The sequence below is a fragment of the Sphaerodactylus townsendi genome, linkage group LG15, assembly GCF_021028975.2.
Source record: "Sphaerodactylus townsendi isolate TG3544 linkage group LG15, MPM_Stown_v2.3, whole genome shotgun sequence".
NCBI lineage: Eukaryota > Metazoa > Chordata > Lepidosauria > Squamata > Sphaerodactylidae > Sphaerodactylus > Sphaerodactylus townsendi.
The window spans coordinates 30,375,021-30,393,428 of record NC_059439.1 but is presented as its reverse complement, the minus strand read 5'-3'; the positions used below and the strand labels follow the sequence as shown (position 1 = coordinate 30,393,428).

The 18,408-nt window shown below is 48.5% G+C and overlaps 3 protein-coding genes across 9 annotated transcripts; 1 reads left to right on the top strand and 2 right to left on the bottom strand.

The window, feature by feature from the left end:
* Positions 1-215: 215 nt before the first annotated feature.
* BOLA2B (bolA family member 2B) lies at positions 216-2,508 on the bottom strand. The gene is made up of 3 exons (XM_048518278.1): positions 2,345-2,508; positions 1,180-1,277; positions 216-513 (listed from the first exon to the last, which is right to left on the bottom strand). The coding sequence occupies exons 1-3, from the start codon at positions 2,417-2,419 to the stop codon at positions 411-413; spliced, it is 276 nt and encodes a 91-aa protein (XP_048374235.1). The 5' UTR covers positions 2,420-2,508; the 3' UTR covers positions 216-410.
* Positions 2,509-2,542: 34 nt separating this feature from the next.
* On the top strand, positions 2,543-6,994 carry SLX1A (SLX1 homolog A, structure-specific endonuclease subunit). 6 transcript variants are annotated; one of them, XM_048518275.1, is made up of 8 exons: positions 2,543-2,699; positions 3,311-3,513; positions 3,652-3,703; positions 3,830-4,159; positions 5,279-5,415; positions 5,823-5,910; positions 6,035-6,062; positions 6,260-6,994. In XM_048518275.1, the coding sequence occupies exons 2-8, from the start codon at positions 3,341-3,343 to the stop codon at positions 6,274-6,276; spliced, it is 825 nt and encodes a 274-aa protein (XP_048374232.1). In that variant the 5' UTR covers positions 2,543-2,699; positions 3,311-3,340; the 3' UTR covers positions 6,277-6,994. The 6 variants fall into 6 exon arrangements, with proteins under 6 accessions (XP_048374232.1, XP_048374233.1, XP_048374228.1 ...); XM_048518276.1 differs by lacking the exon at positions 6,035-6,062 and having other exon boundaries at positions 2,544-2,699; positions 3,311-3,352; XM_048518271.1 differs by lacking the exon at positions 6,035-6,062 and having other exon boundaries at positions 2,544-2,699.
* Positions 6,995-7,655: 661 nt separating this feature from the next.
* LOC125443933 (zinc finger and SCAN domain-containing protein 16-like) lies at positions 7,656-14,825 on the bottom strand. 2 transcript variants are annotated; one of them, XM_048516315.1, is made up of 6 exons: positions 14,695-14,825; positions 12,919-13,852; positions 12,054-12,186; positions 10,680-10,991; positions 10,484-10,571; positions 7,656-8,943 (listed from the first exon to the last, which is right to left on the bottom strand). In XM_048516315.1, the coding sequence occupies exons 2-6, from the start codon at positions 13,708-13,710 to the stop codon at positions 8,928-8,930; spliced, it is 1,341 nt and encodes a 446-aa protein (XP_048372272.1). In that variant the 5' UTR covers positions 13,711-13,852; positions 14,695-14,825; the 3' UTR covers positions 7,656-8,927. The 2 variants fall into 2 exon arrangements, with proteins under 2 accessions (XP_048372272.1, XP_048372273.1); XM_048516316.1 differs by having other exon boundaries at positions 12,060-12,186.
* Between the last annotated feature and the right edge of the window lie 3,583 nt (positions 14,826-18,408).

Below are 18,408 nucleotides of genomic sequence, written 5' to 3'. Positions count from 1 at the left end.
GGGCCCAGAGCAGGAGGCAATGGGACAGCTCGACCTTCATCTTCCTAAAAGGTTTTAAAGCATACAATCAGGCTCGATCTCACATACATACACATTTTCATAATCTTCAACTACGTCTGTTCCCATATCTTTTCACTAAAAAAAATAATCACGGAGTTTTAAATTATAGGTAAAAAAAGAAAACTTAACCAACCAGCTAAGACACACACCCCATATACTCAGGGAACCATTTTTATTTGCCACTGCATGCTTTATTTCAAGTCCTCCTACCACTCCCCGCTGCTCGGGGTCGAGGGGCAGGCTAGTGTGCTGGACGGGTCCCACATCTCCCTCATACATTCATCCCACTGCTGTCTCTCCCTCCTCTCGAGGAGCTATTCTGGTTTTCCTGACCATGGAGGTCGCAGCTCTCACTTGGCTTCCTGCTCTTTGGCCCACTGTTCCGGCGTCAGAGTTCGCTGTTCGAAGGCATGGATGTGCTTCAGCTCCTCTGCTAAGACTTCGTTGACCAGCCTGAGAACAGAAAGCGAAAGGGTGGAAATTGGGACTCTCAAATGGAGCGTTCTGAAACAAAGGCGGTCCAGCATGTGGCACATGAAGTCACAACATTGTTTTTTTCTTTCGGTGAGAAGAAGAAGAGTTTGGATTTATATCCCCTCCCCTTTTCTCTCCTGTAAGGAGACTCAAAGGGGCTTACAATCTCCTTTCCCTTTCTCTCCCCACAACAAACACCCTGTGAGGTGGGTGGGGCCGAGAGAGCTCCGAAGAACTGGCTAGCCCAAGGTCACCCAGCTGGCATGTGTCAGAGTGCACAAGCTAATCAGGTTCCCCAGATAAGCCTCCACAGCTCAAGTGGCAGAGCGGGGAATCCAACCCAGCTCTCCAGATTAGAGTGCACCTGCTCTTAACCACTACGCCACACTGGCTCTCTGAGTATAGCAACAGCATGCTGGCCTTAATCTAACAGGGCTCTTAGGTAGAAAATAGGACTAAAAGGAAGAAATAAATGAATAGAGAACAAAAATGGGATTTACAGCCTTGTAGTTCCTGAAGTTGAATTCTTATAAGCCTTTAATTGTCCAGATTGTGAATGCTAAGGCTCTGCAACACAATTTTAGCCATCAAGAATGGTTCATGGTTTTCTCTCAAGCAATGATATTTTTACTAAGTTCAACTTACCTGTGCCTCTGGAGCAGTGGTTTCCCCCGGAATCGTGGGGAAACTACCAAGACTTTGAAGCTTGTTGCACAGCGTCCAGGAGTTGTATCTTCTACTTCCTTTGGGGGCAAGGGGAAAAAAGAAAGATGCCATTTGGAAAATGGAATTTTGAAACAGATGTGTCACCCACTTCACTGCAAATGCATTTTAATTTGGGATACTGGCACATCATGAACTAACTCGGTGAGCTAAAGCAGAGTACGCAGACTGCAGTTCATTTGGGAGAAACTGACACATGTGGAACGAGGGAAATTAAGAAAGAAAAGGTTTTGAAAGAGAGTTAGCCAGGATATTGGTCTATATCGAACCATGCAGTTGTGAAGACTTGCTTGTGCTTAAGTTACAGGTCCATCTTTCTCTTAGACGACTGTGACTGAAGGCAGGTAACACAAAACAATTCAATATTAATCAGTAAATAACAAAGCATTCGATAACTACCAAAGGGCACACCACAGCTTGCTACTCTACCTCCACCGAGGTTCACACTGCACCATTTTTGCAGGCATCACCCTGCCATTTCTTTACTCACATTTCTGAATGAGAATCACACAGCATTTAGTTACCACGTCGCCCTTTTTATCCAGCATGCCTGACAAAATAAGAAAGGTGCTGACAAGGCTCCCTGGAGGAAGGGCAGGGCCCTAAAACACAAAACAAAGCTGCTCCATCCCTATTCCACACCCAAAATTACAACCCGACTCCAGTGTGGTGTAGTGGTTAAGAGCAGGTGGATTCTAATCTGGAGAAACGGGTTTGATCCCCCATTCCTCCACCTGAGTGGCAGAGGCTTATCTGGTGAACCAGACGTGTTTCCGCACTCCTACATTCCTGCTGGGTGACCTTGGGCTAGTCACAGTTCTCTCAGAACTCTCTCAGCCCCACATGCCTCAGAAGGTGTCTGTTGTGGGGAGAGGAAGGGAAAGGAGCTTGTCAGCCACCTTGAGTCTCCTTACAGAAGGTGAGGTATAAATCCAAACTACTCCTCCTCCTTCTTTACCTAGTAGGAAGCCTCATTAAACCCATTGGGACTTCTTTCCGAGGAAAACAAATACTTTTGCAGCACAAGAACAACAGGGGAAGAGTTAACAAGGGGTGGAGCAGCGGCTAAGATCAACCCCGCACTTACCACATGCTCGGCTTCCAGGCCTCGCAACAGCCGCTCCCGCAAAGACTCCGCACTGAGCGCTTCTGACACCTCCATCCTATTTGCAAAGGCTCTCCGAATGAAAGAGAACAGCCAGTAGCTCCATTTCCGCCTACAGTTTACGTCACTTCCGCCCCCAGGGAAGTTGCCTCCTTGTTCAGCCAATCAAGCCCTCGTGGTTTCTAACGTCCCTTCCAAGTTTCTGTCACGCCTGTTTCTTTGAAAGCGCAGAGCGACCCGCAGCTTCGACTTCCGGTGGGCATGGGTGCGGCTCTCTGGGAGTTGAACTTTATGATGAAGTCCAACAAACGATATGATTGACAGCCCTTCAGGACAGGTGGGCGCGCCCTGTGGATGGAGGGATGGATGAAAGGATGGCCCCTGTTTATGCAAAATGGGGAGGGGGCTGTTTGCAAGCCGCAGGGCGTGATGGGAAATGTCAGAGTTGCAAAGCCGGGCTCTGGTAGGAAGTAGCATTGCAAAGGAAGGGATGCTCCAGGCTTCCATTAGCTTTCTCATGTGCTGGGGAACAGGCAGAAGTTCAACATGTGGAGCTCTCCCCGTCCCGCACCCTGGAGATTCTGCATTCATACTTGTTATAATGCAGCTGTTAAACTTCCAGGAGCTGCGTCGGGATAAAGTGGGACAATCCCATTGGTTGGGTTGCCAACTCTGAGCTGGAGAATTTGGGGTGATCGAAGGGCAGGGGGTGAAGGGTGTGGTTTGGATGTGAAGGATATGATGCAATAGTGTCTGCCCTCCAAAGCCGTTGTTTTCTGCAGGGCAACTAATGTCAGTACTTAAGCTGTAATTCCAGGAGGCAACCCTCCCAACAGGGGACAAAGCAGTGTGGGAAACCAGGAGGTGCTGGAATGAAGTTAGAACAAGTGTAACCGAGACACTGCAAGATGGTGGGCTCTTTAACTCACGTTCTCTGTTTCCTTTTAGATCTCTCAACCCTAGCCTGCTTTGGAAGCCATGGTGGTAGAGGTGAGCAGCTTCTATGGAGTCTACCTCCTGTACTGCACCAACCCTCGTTATCATGGCCGAGTTTACGTTGGCTTTACTGTCAATCCTGAACGACGGATAGGTCAGCACAACGCCGGGAAGCGTCGCGGAGGGGCTTGGAAGACGAGCGGCCGTGGGCCCTGGTAACTCCTTTTCCTGTCTGCGCTTTCCTTCTTACGTGTCTTGCTTTGGAGGCAAGCCATTCTGGTGCATGCTAGGAATTGGACCTCCTGAGCTGTGCAGGCTGGGAAATTGATCTCTTCTTTATTCTCTTCTCGTAGGGAGATGGTACTGATTATCCACGGCTTCCCCTCAGACGTGGCTGCCCTGCGGGTAAGGCACTTCTTTGTTTCTACTCTCGGGGATTGACTCACCTTAGCGAGGGGATGTTCCCCACTTTGCTAACTTTACACAAATCTCAGCGGCAAGCTGATTTCCCGTCTTGTCACTCTGCCGCAGTTTGAGTGGGCTTGGCAGCACCCGCACTCCTCCCGACGTCTCACCCACGTGACCCGCCGCACTTCACGAGAGCGCCAGTTTGAATTCCATCTGCGTGTCGTAGCCCACATGCTCCGGGCCACCCCCTGGTGCCGCCTGCCTCTCACCGTGCGCTGGCTCAAGCAGGAATACCGGAGAGACTTCCCTCCAGGCTTGGAACCTCCCTTACACATGCCAGTGGCTTTTGGGCAAGTCCGTGCTGTCAGAGGAACCAAGGGAGCAAGACCAGAGTCTGATGAAGAACTACCGGTAGCTCCGAAACGCTGCAGCGTCTGTCTGAAAAGGTTCCAGGTAACGTCGATTCTGCAGGGTTGGGATCCTCACAGGAGAACAGTGGAGAAGGGAGAGGGGCTAAGAAGCCCGGCCTTTTCCTTCATTTGGGAGGTTTGCTTTATCTAATCCAGGGGTCTTCAAACTATGGCCCTCCAGATGTTCATAGACTACAATTTCCATGAGCCCTACTACTTGGCCATGCTGGCAGGGGCTGATGGGAATTATAGTCCATGAACATCTGGAAGGCCATAGTTTGAAGACCCCTGATCTAATCAAACAAAAGGTCTAGGTCGCTGTGGTATAGCAGCTAAGAGCGGTGGGTTCTAATCTGGAGAACCTGGTCTCATTCCCTGCTCCTCCGCACGAAGCTTCTAGGTGACCTTGAACTAGTCACTGTTCTCTCAGAACTCCGTCAGCCCTACCCCTCTCAAAAGGAGCCTGCTGTGGAGAAATGAAGGGAAAGTGTCTGTAAGCTGCTTTGTGACTCCTTATGGTTTAGAAAAGTGGGGTGCTGCTGTTATTACTATCAGTAGATTGTTAGGTTTGCAGTGTTAAATCACCATCTGAAATTTGGCTTTATTTTAGTCTTATGTATTTACTCATCATAATAATATGTTTTGTTTACTTATGTTGTTAGCCGCCCTGAGCCCTTCGGGGATAGGGCGGGGTACAAATTAAATTGATGATGATGATGATGTACCCTGTTTCCCCGAATATAAGACATCCCCTGAAAATAAGACGTAGCAGAGGATTTGCTAAAGTGCAAAATATAAGGCATCCCCCGAAAGTAAGATGTAGCAAAGTTTTTGTTTGGAAGCATGCCCGACGAACAGAACACAGAAAAATAAGACATCCCCTAAAAATAAGACATAGCGCATCTTTGGGAGCAAAAATTAATATAAGACACTGTCTTATTTTCGGGGAAACACGGTATGTATGAGAGTTTGGTTGTAAGTAAGAGAGTGAGGATCATATGTCCTTCATGCTTCTGGCCAGATGGACTGAAGCCCCTAAAAACTTGATGCTCTGGTATATCCATTACGTCTTTAAGAGCAGCATCAATCTCTTTGGCTTTTCTTGCACAAAACCAAACCAATTAACTCGCTGTAATAGGAATCTCTTGTTCTTGCTCCGCAGGATGGGGAGGAAGATGGCACCCCCTTGCGCTGTTTCCATACCGGCTGCTCCATGGCAGCCCATATTACATGCTTGGCCCAAGCTTTCCTACAGCAAGAACCAGATCAATTCATACCAATAGAAGGTCAATGCCCAGGGTAAGCAACTCCTCCTGTACATGGCCAGAATTAAAGATGTGGCTCGTTGTGACTATTGAACCAGTTTTTCCTCTCAGTGAACACCCCCGTTTAAGAGCAGCAGTGGCGTAGTGGTTAGGAGCAGATGCACTCTAATCTGGAGAACTGGGTTTGATACCCCGCTCTGCCACTTGAGCTGTGGAGGCTTATCTGGGGAACCAGATTAGCCTGTGCAGCACACGCCAGCTGGGTGACCTTGGGTTCGTCAGTTCTTCGGAGCTCTCTCAGCCCCACCCACCTCACAGGATGTTTGTTGGGGGGTGGGGAAGGGAAAGGAGCTTGTAAGCCACCTTGATTCTTCTTACAGGAGAGAAAAGTGGGATATAAATTCAAACTCTTCTTATTCCTCTCCCCCCACCCCTGCCTAGCTGCAAGAATACTGTGCTCTGGGGAGATCTGATTCGCCATTACAAGGGATGCTATGGAGACCTAGAGGCTGACCCCACCTCCTCCCAGGTAAATTTCTGCCAGCAGAATTCTAAGCCTAGTTCTATGTCTGGAAAGTACGACCCTCCCATTATTTCAGTTCACGTGAACCTTTTCTCTTTGTAATTTTCTGGACATGCTTTCTTGGCTCCAGTTCAAGAAGAGTAAGAAAACCTGTACAGGTAAGAAGGTAACCTGTTTCTGAAATTTGGACTTCATCATTCCCTGTCCTAGTCTCATAGAATCATAGAGTTGGAAGAGACCAGAGGGGCCATCAAATCCAACCCCCTCCCATGCATCGGTTCCATTTCCATCAGTTTCACTTTGATGTCTTAATTGCCTCCCGAGTAACTGCCGGCCTTTTCCTTCATGTCTGCAGGAACACTGGGCCAGTGAGCTGAACCGTGAAGGAGTCAGCAGAAACGCATCTAACGGTGACTCTTCTCCTTTGGTGGAAGATGACCTTGGATTCCTAGCAGCTGGGACAGCCCTTCCTTAAACCCCTGCTCCTCTTCCTGGATGGCTGGGAGTCTTCTTACTTCTCTTTCTGGCTGGACCTGTTAAACTTTTCACTCCGCAATCAAGTTCCAAGAGAGAAGACTGGTTTCATTTTAAAGTGGACCAATTAAATAAAGAGACCGAGACTGAGGCAAGATCTCTGTGAAAGGAAGAAAAGGGCGGGGAACCAGGTGCTTAAATTTACTGAGAAGAAAGGATAATCCAGAAGAACTGAACTAGCAAGAACCTGTCTTTAGACGGGACGCTAGAAGTCCTTGTGTCTTGTGATAGGTGTCCAAGTCGTGCCACGGAGGTTCAAAACAGCACAGCCAGAATTAAGTAGCCTGTGAACTCTCACATGCGTTGGTAAAGAGAAAGATCAGTATCAATATTTATATTTGCAAGGAAAAGTGGCATACATGTATTTAAAATAAATTATACGTAATGTGCATTCCTCCCTTTCTTTCTGTTGTAACATCATGTAGCTCCTACCATCCTTCTTTCCTGATATATGTTTTTAGAGGGACTTGTTAGCAGGCGCCATCTTGGTCTACCATTAATATTAATATTAATTTATAAGCTGCATTTTAATGGGGTAGGGTTTATTTTTATTAGAGCCATCTTAATTCATATTTATTGTATTCTAATTTGATTGTGCTCTACCTGTACTGTACACCGCCCTGAGCCCTCCGGGGGAGGGCGGTCTATAAACCCAATAAATAATAATAATAATGACCACAGAATGGAATAACTTGTAACTTGACAATGCTTTGCATAGGGAACTTTAGGTGAGTGTCCAAAGCTCACTGGAGCAGCAGTGGCATAATGGTTAAAAGCAGGTGCACTCTAATCTGGAGAACCAAGTTTGATTCCCCACTCTGCCATTTGAGCTGTGGAGGCTTTTTCTGGGGAACTAGATTGGCCTGTACACTCCTAATACATGCCAGCTGGGTGACCTTGGCTGAGTCACAGCTTTTCAGAGCTCTCTCAGCCCCACCTACTTCACAGGGTCTTTGTTGTGGGGGGCGGGGGGAAAGGAGATTGTCAGCCCCTTTGAGTCTCCTACAGGAGAGAAAGGGGGGATATAAATCCAAACTCTCCTTCTTCTTCTTCATGTGTATTGTTTTAGGAATCCCAACAGTATGGCCGCATGACCATGTCAACGCATCCTCTCCTGTTTGCTATTTGGACATGCTAAAAAATATTCTGAACTCTACTCCAAGGAAAGTTCCAGAACATGACAGACACAGCGTTGCTTCCAAAGATCATCAACTACGGCTGCTTGGGGGAGTGTTGATGATTCCCCCACAGATTTTTATTACAGCAGATATCTGAGTATATGATTATGATCAACACTTTCTATTCAAATCTTGTGATGTTTGTCTCAAAGAGTGGGAAATAAGTTAAGCAGCCACAGAATCAGGTTTTGTTTTGTTTTTAAGTAACCGTTTTGAACATAGAAGCACATTAACAGCCACTAACTTAGAAACAGCAAGGACATGCTCCCAGCCAGCAAGGCCAATGGCAGGGACAATCGGCTTGCTAGGAGGCCCTGAAGGAACCCTTCTTGGCACACATGCATAGAGCAGCATCCCAACAGCGTGAGGCTAACACGCTTCTGGTGTCCCCGCCCATTCCTCCCACCAAGTTCACCCACTTTTCAACCAATCACAGCAGCTGCGCCTTCGACGGCTGTTTCCTCAGCCCAGACCAGCAGGTGATAATGTTCATCTTCCATAAAACCAAACGCGCCACGCATCCACCCATGCACACGGGACTGCACAGAGAGGCCGCCCAATGGCAAACCTGAAGGTCAAGACTGACTGCCCTAGAGTTTATTTCAAGCCGTGGGCCTGGTCTTGGTGCAGCGTCTTCAAACTGTCCCCAGAGGCAACGAGGGTGGGGTTTTTTTTTGCTCTTGTAGCATATTTCGCTCCCCAAAAGCTCCCCGCTTGAGAATGGCTCACTTCAGTTGCTGATCCGGCCAGGTAGCAGAAGCATTATGTCTACCTGTGCACAGAAGGTCGAAGTGCTAAGACGCTTCCAGCCAACACCCACTGTTATTTGTGGGGAATCTAGGGCATCCCTTGCCCCATTTAGGCAACACAGATGTACGCATCAAAAGGATGCCCTTCCTCAGCAAGGGTAATAATATAAAATACCTGTTCAAAAGGCATTAGCACAGCTCGATCTTTCCGGCTGTGCTCATCACTCTGAAAGTACATAAAAAGATGTCCGCCCACCCAAACTGGCAAATGCTGCTTGGATCCTGTTTCTTTCCCTTCAGTCTCTTGCCACAAGGAGGGTTCCTTTCCCCACCCTGATTAAAACAGAAGGCCTTGAAAGGAATGGCTTCTCCTTGGCTCGTCACCAGACTTGAAGTGCACGTGAGTAGGGAACTCTCCCAAGGTCACTCTCTCTAACAGGTTAGCGGACGTTCCCAGCGTCGTAGCCCAACACATCATTGCTCTTGTCCTCTGAACTGCAGGGTAAAAATGCTTCCACGTTCTTCCCTCCGTCGTACATACGAAGTCTCGCCGGATGCTCCATCAAGACCTTCCTTGGCTGCAACCGAAGCAGAGGGCGCATCGTTAGAACAAAGGAAGCAGAGAGTTGCTCTCAGTCAATTCAGGTTATCGTTGAAGGCCCAAATTGAACAAGAAATCAAGGGCGACGGGGCCCAAGGCTAAGAACGACTCAACATGGGACACAAATAGAAAACTATCACTCCAGAGAAAAGGCAAGCATTTAAAGAAGAGGTTTGGGGGAAAACATTATTGGGTTCTTCCTCTAGAGGACAACGGTAAACAAGCTTCAAAAAGCAAAAAAACTTGCCAGCCACTCCTGATCTTTCTTTGCAACGCGCAGGAGCTGGGGAAGGTAAGATGTGCTGTAGGTTATATCTTCAGTACATTGGAGGTGAGAGTGAGGCAAACAACATGGAAACCTAAACCACTGGTCTACAGCTGCTGCAGGAGAACCCAACATTGGGTTGCAGGCTTTGACACACTAGCTCAGTGATGGCGAACCTATGGCACGGGTGCCAGAGGTGGCACTCAGAGCCCTCTCTATGGGCACTCGCAAACAGAGTCCCCCCCCCCGCCGCCCCCCCCCCCGCACACACACACATATCTAGGCTGGCCTGGGCTGCTGGGCTCGATTATTAGCATTAAACCTAAGACCTAGTTTGGGGGAAGAAGTGTAGATAACCCTGTTAAACTGATTTTCATGCGAAGAACCAAAGCGCGATCCTTTACCTGGGAGTAAGCTCAGTTGCTGGCAATGGGGTTTGCTTCTGAGTAAGCCCTCCTAGGGTTGTGATTCACCCGTTGGAAGAGTTCCACCGTTGCTTCAAAGCAAAGCCACTGACTACCACCAAGCTTACTCCTGAGTAACGCACGCCTCGAAAATTTTTCTAAACTAAAACCTCAGTATTCAAATTAAATTGCTGTGTTGGCACTTTGGGCACTCGGTCTCGAAAAGGTTCACCATCACTGCACTAGCTGTTCACAGGAGGTGAATTTCTGACCCGAGGGGACATTTCATTTAAATCCGTGCATACTGAGAAGCCCCTACGAGCCCGCTTTGGCAGAAGAGAGCCAGATATTAAGAAGAATAAGAGTTTGGATTTATACCCCACCTTTCTCTCCTGTAAAGAGACTCAAGGTGGCTTACAAGCTCCTTTCCCTTCCTCTCCCCACAACAGACACCTTGTGATGCAGGTGGGGCTGAGAGAGTTCAGTGAGAACTGTGACTGGCCCAAGGTCACCCAGCAGGAATGTAGGAGTGCGGAAACACATCTGGTTCACCAGATAAGCCTCTGCCACTCAGGTGGAGGAATGGTGGAATGGAACCCGGTTCTCCAGATTAGAATCCACCTGCTCTTAACCACTATGCCACACTGACTTCAACAGGCCTCCCCACTGGTGGTCCAAACTGTGATCAGGCTGCTATGCACGTGGTTTTACAAAAGAGGAATGAGGAGTTTTGCTCATGGAGATCCCAACATTGTTCTTAAATGGGCATCTTACAGAAGGCCCCACCAAACACCATCTGTTCCCAAATGCAACCCTAAAGGGGAGAAAAGGAGGACACTGGTTCTTACCACGAGTGGCGCCTCTGGTGGTTGACCACGTGCGAGCGCCGCGTGAACCTCTTCCCGCAGTAAGTGCACTGATGGGGTTTCTCTCCCGAGTGGATGAGGAGGTGTTTCGTGAGGGATTCGTGGTTCAGCTGCTAGGAAGCTGTTTCCCTTGCGACTCAAGGGGCGAGTAGGTAGGGGTTTCTCAGCAGCTGCGTCGTGTGGATCCTCTCGTGCCTGATGAGGTCCCACTTCTTGCGGAATCTTTTCCCGCACTCCTTACACAGGTGCCGCTTGACTTCCGGGTCAGCAAAGACCCCGTCGAGGTCTTTGTCCTTCAGCACCCTCACCGAGAGGCAGCTCTTCTGCGGTCTCCCCAGGCTCAGCTCGCTCATGGACGCTCTTTTAGGGTCAGCTGTCGGGAAGGAATCCTCTCTAAATCCTCCCTGAGGCCTCCTTCCCGGCTCTTCTACCTGAGACTCTCCCTGGTGGGCCTCCTTGGCCCCAGTTCTGTTTACAAAGTTGCTATGGGCTGGAAAGAAAACATCCAGTGAGTCACGTGAACAAATCGGTCAGAGGTGGGATCCAGCAGGTTCTCACAGGTTCCCGAGAGTAGGTTACTAATTATTTGTGTGTGCCGAGAGGGGGTTACTAATTGGTGATTTTGCCACGTGATTTTTGCCTTAGTTACGCCCCTCCTCTCAGCAGTAGCGCATAGAACTTGAAGCAGTCTAGCAGGAGGTGCACCGGCATGTGTGGCAGCCTGCGCCTGCATGCATCCGTTTCCTGCCCAAGGACCGGCACAGCGGCTGCGTCCTTGCCACAGCCCCGCCCAGGAATGCCCAGCCACGCCCCCGTCGTGCCACGCCCAGCCCCACTGGCACTACACCACAGTTTGAATCCCACCACCATGGAAACCTGTTACTAAAAATTTTGGATCCCACCACTGAAATTGGTATACTGCCATTTCGGACAACGGAGACTAGGGTTCGAATCACCGCTCTGCCACGAAGTCACCTTTGGCCGTTGACTTTCTCCTCCCTTTCCTTCTGAAACTGTCCCCATTAAAATGTGGAATGATTTCTTCTTAATACCATCTGAAGATGTGATCTCTTACTCACAAAAGCTCATGTTGGAATCTTGTTAAGTCTTCAACATGTCACTAGCCCAGGGAAGAACTACAGACCCTGGGATCCACAGTGGAATGCCCCATATTGCCCCCAGAGGATGCTCCAGTCCTCTGATAAAAACCTTCTGGTAGCCCCTGGCCCAAGGGACATGTGACTGGCCTTGACCAATGCCAGGGCTTTCTCTCTCTGCCCTGGCTCCTGCCTGGTAGAACTCTCTGTCAGCTAACAGGGCCTGCAAGACAGAGATGTTTCAGTGCCATTAACCTCTTGGGCATGAAGATTTGGGGTGGAGTATGCAGGGGTGCTACATATCACCTTGGCACTTTGATCCTCCCCCTCTTCAAGGTAAATCCCCCCTCACACTCCTATGGATATCCTTATATTAATTCTGCCCCTCGTTTTTGCTCAGCGTTACGAAGATGCTGATTTTTCCATGGCAAGAAATATTCATCCTCAGCACTTACGGGTACCTTCGGAGCTGCCGTTCTTCTTGTCCGCTTGGTTGGTCTCCTTGGCAGGATGTCTCGGCACTGTGTCAGAAAGAGCCTGATCTACGATAGGGGAGTTTATGATCACCATCTCAACAGGCACAGTTATCTGGTGGGGAAAAAAACAACCAAACAAAACCATGGAGAGTTGGGATAGCAGAGCCAGTGTTGTGCCCTTGGACTGTTCAATAACGAGACCCTACATTCGGATGATTTGTTTTACTGAAATCGGTATCAGGAAAAAAGCATGCAAGACTTCTATTTCCAAAACTGAAGTTTAAGCCGCAAAACAGCCACCATTATGCCCACCCCCCTCCATGTCACATAATATCAACTCTCGGTACCAGTTGCTATGGGGAAGATGGGTGGATCAAAGAGAAAAATTGGTTGAGGTTGGATAAAAAAACTGGCTGGATCAAAACCTTATGTTCCCAAAGCATTTCTTTTCACCTGCAAAATTCATGAGAGCAAATGGCAGGAGATGGGGAAAAGGGTTCTTTGTAAATAGTAAGAAGCTTTCTGAGCTGGAGTGGAAACTTTCAGCTTGGGGAAAGGGTGTGCGCAACCTTTAGGAACCAGTGGAAGATGGTTTTATTTAGGATTGCATGTAAGTAATTTATTGGCAGTCCTGAATCGTGATTTTACATTTTGGTTTTTTAAAGTGTATTTTCTGTATTCTACTAGATGCATTTTATCTATTTTGTAAGCTGCCTTGAATCCCACAAGGAAGAAAGGTGGCTAATAAATGTTTGAAATAGACATGCATAAATATAGAGTTCCCTTCTTAAAAATCAAATCCCGCTGCCTTGCCAACCAAGATCGGAATTTAGAAGTCCCTCACCTGTTGTTCCCATCTCTCGGTCGCTTGCCGTTCCTGCAAAAACTCCTCGGCGAGGGCGACTGCTCTGTCGCAGGTCTCCGGCCCACGCTCTCGAATCCACCTCTGCATTTCCTGCGGCAGAATTACAAGGAACTGCTCCAAGATCAAAAGATCCAAGATCTGCTCTTTGGTCTGACTCTCAGGCCTCAACCAGCGATAGCAAAGCTCCTGTAGCTTCTGGCACGTCCCCCGTGGCCCCTCAGCATCCTGGTAACAGAAATGCCTGAAACCTTGGCGCTGTGTCTCAGTGGCAATGTAGCTGTCCAGCCTCAAAATGGCCACCTTCACTTTCCCATAGTCCCCTTTGTCTTTTGAATCCAAGCTAAAATATGCCTGTTGGGCTTGCCCACTGAGGACAGGCATGAGCCGGGTCACCCAGTCTTCCCTGGGCCACTGGGAAGCATCGGCCACCCGCTCAAAAGTGGTCAAGTAGGCCTCAGTGTTGCCTACTTGTGGAAGAGGAGGCAACTGTGAATTGTCCCACGGTGGGGCAATGGCGGGAGTTTGCACCACCTCCAGCACTCGCTGCAACTGGCAATCCCAGCTGGGAAATTGTTCCTCCGCCAGCTCCTGCTTCACCCTCAGCATGGGTGCCCCTCTTGAAACCTCCTCAGCGCCCCCAGACTGGATCATATAAGGGGCCTTTTCATCTTCTCCTCTCGTGCCATCGTCTGCTTGGCACTGGGCCTCCAATTTCACGTGAATCGGCGATGGCAGGCCCAGGCCCATCGCTTCTTCTGGAGAAGTGGCCATTTTATTTCTCAAGAGACTGTCGTCGCCGGCTTTTCCACAGCAAGGGAATCCTCTCTGCTTCTTCCACTTGGGAGGAAATGTCAGGTTTCTGACTTGGGTCTGCTGTTAGAGAAATCTGCCGCCAGTCAGGGCAGGCATAACCCTGTCAGGGAAAAAAATAAACAAAAGTATTAGTTTTAGTCAAATGATGTATCTCCAGCACTCTTGACATATAGCAGCGGTTCTCAACCTGTGAGTCGCGACCCCTTTGGGGGTCCAACGACTCTTTCACAGGGGTCCCCTGAGACTCTCTACATCAGAGTTCTCCATCTGTAAAATGGATAAATGTTAGGGTTGGGGATCACCACAACATGAGGAACTGTATTAAAGGGTCGCGGCTTTACACTCCCACACACGCCAGCTGGGTGACCTTGGGCTAGTCACAGCTTCTCGGAGCTCTCTCAGCCCCACCTACCTCACAGGGTGTTTGTTGTGAGGGGGGAAGGGAAAGGAGACTGTAAGCCCCTGTGAGTCTCCTGCAGGAGAGAAAGGGGGGGATATAAATCCAAACTCTTCTCTTCTTCTTCTTTAGGAAGGTTGAGAACCACTGACATATAGGGTCCAGGACGCAAGAGGGCAGAGCATCCAAAAGACTGACACCAATCCCGCGTGCAGGGGGGGGGGGCGGGGGGCTTCCATCAGATCCGTGTCTAATCTAGCGTGTCCGGCTGTCGTGAGAACACCAAAGCGGGGCACGCGGGGTTTAATGCATTGCAACCAGCCCAAGATTTAATGCAATGCAACCAGCCCAGGATTTAATGCAAAACAGGCTTCTCGCATCCCAAAAGGATATGGACTCCCCACCAGGAGAAGAAGCGAGAGAGTCTTTGAGGGTCCCCAGGGCTCCACAGCGAAGGAGAGGAACTTCCCCAGCTTGCAACCTTGAGGGTCTTTGTAGTTTCCGCGCAACCCCCCACCCCCCACCCCGCCATGCACCGAGCTCACCCCTTTTCCGCCGCGCAGCCCCGTCCTTCCTTTGCAGCCGCTATTGCAAAAAGCAATTCATGAGCCGAATCACCTTCCTTTCATAGTTTGGGCGGAAAAGGAAAGCGAGGCGACATTTTGCAGCCCTCCTCTAGAGAGCTCGGAGCCTCTCTAGGAGCCCGGCGGCAGTTTTGATTTTTTAACCCTTTCAGGGCCTGGACAAGCTGCAGCCCTATTTGAACGCATGTCCGGGATTTAAAATCCCATGTGCTTGCGCTGCCACTCACACGGCCAGGAGTTCGAGCCCCCTGTGAGTCAGATATCCTGGCAGCTGGCTCATGGTCAACTCAGCCATGCATCCATTCCTTGGTCTGTAAATGAGTACGTAGCTCATAGCTAGGGGTTGAAGAATAGCTGGGGAAAGCAATGGCAAACTACCCCACAAAAACGGCTTGCCTATGAAATCACTGCTTGCAGTGGTACCCCAGGGTCGGACATGACTGAAGGGGAAACATTACTTTATTTGCGCGCAGGGTGGACCAGGGGTGATTTAGTAGTAACACTTCTTCTATCATCGCATATATAATTTGCTTCGATTTTATAGACCGCCTTCGGGGGAGGGCGGTCTATAAACCCAATAAATAATAATAACAACAACAACAACAACAACAACCCTGTAAGGTAGGCCAATGTTACAATCTCTATGCCAGTGGGAAATGTGGGCTAGGTTCGACAAATCGTTTTGTTATTTTGTATTTAGTCATCTAAACGGGTATGTTTTAAAACGAATGGACGTTTTATGATAATTAATCTTGTTCACCTCATCTGCCATCTTGTTTGCTGATCTCCGATCCTGACAAAGGCTGAACTGATGGTTTTAAACGAGTTCTTAAAAGTAGTAACGCAGACATTTTTATTTCCCGTGGTTCAGATTGGAAGCTGGGAGAAAGGGAGAGCCCTGATCACGTGGGAAATTGTTTCTGGAACCACCCAGGCTCTTGTCAAATGGTAAGTATACTGGGAATTCTGAGCTCCCAGTCGTTTTTAAGGCTTAATTCCTGGATATACTGGGGCCGGATTCAGATCAGAACAGCCGTTCATGGAAACAAGGAAACTTAAGTCCCCTCCATTCCAGTAATTGGATGAACAGCATCTTGTCTATTCCTTCACACAAGGTTCCCCATTAGGCAGGTATTGGCTTCTCCTGCCTGTTTCAAGTTGAGAAAACAGGTAAGGGCGGGGGGAAGCTCTTTCTTTCACCCATTGCAATCCTCTCTGTCCACTATCGGCATTGAGACTTTAATGTCATAGAATCATAGAGTTGGAATCGACCCCAAGGGCCATCCAGTCCAACCCCCTGCAATGCAGGAATACACACTCGAAGCACTCCTGACATATGTTCATCCAGCCTCTGTTTAAAAACCTCCAAAAGAGATTCCACAATTCTCCAAGGCAGTGAATTCCACTGTCAAACAGCCCTGACGGTCAGTAAGTTCTTCCTGATGTTTAAGCGGAATCTCTTTTCCTTCACCTTGAATCCATTACTCCTTAGGACTGGTGCCAGTTGAACAACAATTACTGTTTTGTTTAAGTTCTAGAACACCATAAACTTTGAGGATGACAGATAGGCCAGGCTGGAAAGTTGTAGGGAGGTATTACGGCAGCCGCTAAATCAGGATATTTAATTAGAAAGATGGACCTGTACAGACTTGCTACTGAGGCAGTGATTCTATAAGAAGAAGAGTTTGGATTTATACTTCCTCCTTTCTCTTCTGTAAGGAGACTCAAAGGGGTTTACAATCTCCTCCCCCCCCCCCAAAAAAACACCCTGTGAGGTGGGTGGGGCTGAGAGAGCTCTGGAGAATTGTGACTAGCCCAAGGTCACCCAGCTGGCTTGTGTTGGAGTGGACAAGCTAATCTAGCTCACCAGATAAACCTCCACAGCTCAAGTGGAAGAGCGGGGTATCAAGCCCAGTTCTCCAGATTAGAGTGCACCTACTCTTAACCACACCACCACGCTGGCTCTCACAGAGAAGGGCTCCCATACAGAATGGAGCTTCAGCACAGCTGTTAGAACTTGAGTGTGGTTTGAATGCAGTTCGACCCACCCTGAAGCATTTTGAGAAATTTGGGGAACTCTTCAAGCTGATCACTCCTGATGATGGTTACTAACCTTTATGCTGGTACTTTGTACTGGACCATATTCACTCATTTGTATGACAGCTTGAGCCTACCTCAATCCTTTGTTCTTTCCTCTTTTTATCTACTGTGAAACCACAAAGTAGCCATTTCCGGGCGAGCCATGGTGATCTCTCGATCTCTCTCATTTTTATTCTACCTTCCCCGAAGGAGAACAAAGAGGTATACATGTTTCTGACTTCTGTTCACATTGTATTAATATCATCTCTGGGCGACATTAACAAGAAACAATAATACTCAGTCGGTTTAATATGTTTATACATCCGACAGTTTATTTCTCATTTTCATCTAAAGCCCATGGCTTCAAAGTTTAATTCATAGATCATTCCCCCCCACCCAAACTCCAATGCCACATACTTCAAAATAATACATGTTTTGTAATCAGGGAAACTCCAAGGTATAATTCTCCACTACAGTATTAACCCAGCCTCCTTCCAGCTAATTCACCCACTACTGTATTTAGCTTAAATCATATGCCCTGGCCTTGAAGAAGAATTAGCTTGTTACTGGTTGTGGTGAGTTTTCCGGACCGTGTGGCCGTGGTCTGGTAGACCTTGTTCCTAACGTTTTGCCCGCATGTTCCTAACGTTTCGCCTATGGCTGGCCTCTTCAGAGGCGTATCACAGAGGGAAGTCTGTTACATCCTGTAACTGGACACAAGGTGTAACAGACTTCCCTCTGTGATACACCTCCGAAGATGCCAGCCACAGATGCAGGTGAAACGTTAGGAACAAGATCTACCAGACCATGGCCACACAGCCCGGAAAACCCACCACAACCAGTTGAATCTGGCTGTGAAAGCCTTCGACAATAGTTTGTTCCCATTTGCCTGGAGATTATTCTTGTTCATTCCAAGAGGTTGTTTGCAACCCTGAACCAGTAAATCTATTCACTGTAGCTACTGATCCATCCTACCCTGGCATGGATGGCCCAGGCTAGTCTGATTTTATAAGATCTTGTAAGCTCAAATAAGTTCTGGCCTAGTTGGGATTTGGATGGGAGATCACCAAGAACATCCAGAGTGGCTACACAGAGGCAGGCAATGGCAAATCCACTTCTGTTCCTCTCTTGCCTTGAAAACCCTACAGAGTCACCATAGTCGGCTGTGGCTTGACAGTATTTCCCACCATCTCATTAGTTCATCCTAATTTCTGCAGTGTAACTTTTAGTCCACCTGAATCTCAGGAACATTCCCCCAAAATTGGCCTCCTCCCCACCATACTGCACCATTCTTTTATAGTTTATTTTAGCAGACATTGCACCTGTGAATTTGTGAATCTTTAAAAACAGTGGAAATCGAACATTAAATGAAAATATCAGTGGTGGGATCCAAAAATTTTAGTAACAGGTTCCCATGGTGGTGGGATTCAAGCAGTGGCACAGCGCCAATGGGGCTGGGCGGGGCAGGGCACGATGGGAGCGTGGTCGGGCATTCTGGGGGCGGGGCATTGCTGGGCGGGGCTGTGGCAAGGACGCAGCCACTGCACCGGTCCTTGGGCGGGAAACGAATGCACGCAGGCGCAGGCTGCCACGCAC

What these genes read in the sequence shown, in the direction of transcription:
- SLX1A (XM_048518271.1), top strand. Translation starts at nt 3,341, where the DNA reads ATGGTGGTAGAGGTGAGCAGCTTCTATGGAGTCTACCTCCTGTACTGC. An exon ending in CAGACGTGGCTGCCCTGCGG is followed by an intron (nt 3,704 to 3,829) that starts GTAAGGCACTTC and finishes ACTCTGCCGCAG; the next exon opens with TTTGAGTGGGCTTGGCAGCA. An exon ending in TCTGTCTGAAAAGGTTCCAG is followed by an intron (nt 4,160 to 5,278) that starts GTAACGTCGATT and finishes CTTGCTCCGCAG; the next exon opens with GATGGGGAGGAAGATGGCAC.
- BOLA2B (XM_048518278.1), bottom strand. Translation starts at nt 2,419, where the DNA reads ATGGAGGTGTCAGAAGCGCTCAGTGCGGAGTCTTTGCGGGAGCGGCTG. An exon ending in GCCTGGAAGCCGAGCATGTG is followed by an intron (nt 1,278 to 2,344) that starts GTAAGTGCGGGG and finishes TTGCCCCCAAAG; the next exon opens with GAAGTAGAAGATACAACTCC. An exon ending in CCACTGCTCCAGAGGCACAG is followed by an intron (nt 514 to 1,179) that starts GTAAGTTGAACT and finishes TTCTGTTCTCAG; the next exon opens with GCTGGTCAACGAAGTCTTAG.
- LOC125443933 (XM_048516315.1), bottom strand. Translation starts at nt 13,710, where the DNA reads ATGGCCACTTCTCCAGAAGAAGCGATGGGCCTGGGCCTGCCATCGCCG. An exon ending in CGGCAGCTCCGAAGGTACCC is followed by an intron (nt 10,992 to 12,053) that starts GTAAGTGCTGAG and finishes TTTTCTTTCCAG; the next exon opens with CCCATAGCAACTTTGTAAAC. An exon ending in CAGGCACGAGAGGATCCACA is followed by an intron (nt 10,572 to 10,679) that starts CGACGCAGCTGC and finishes TCCTCATCCACT; the next exon opens with CGGGAGAGAAACCCCATCAG.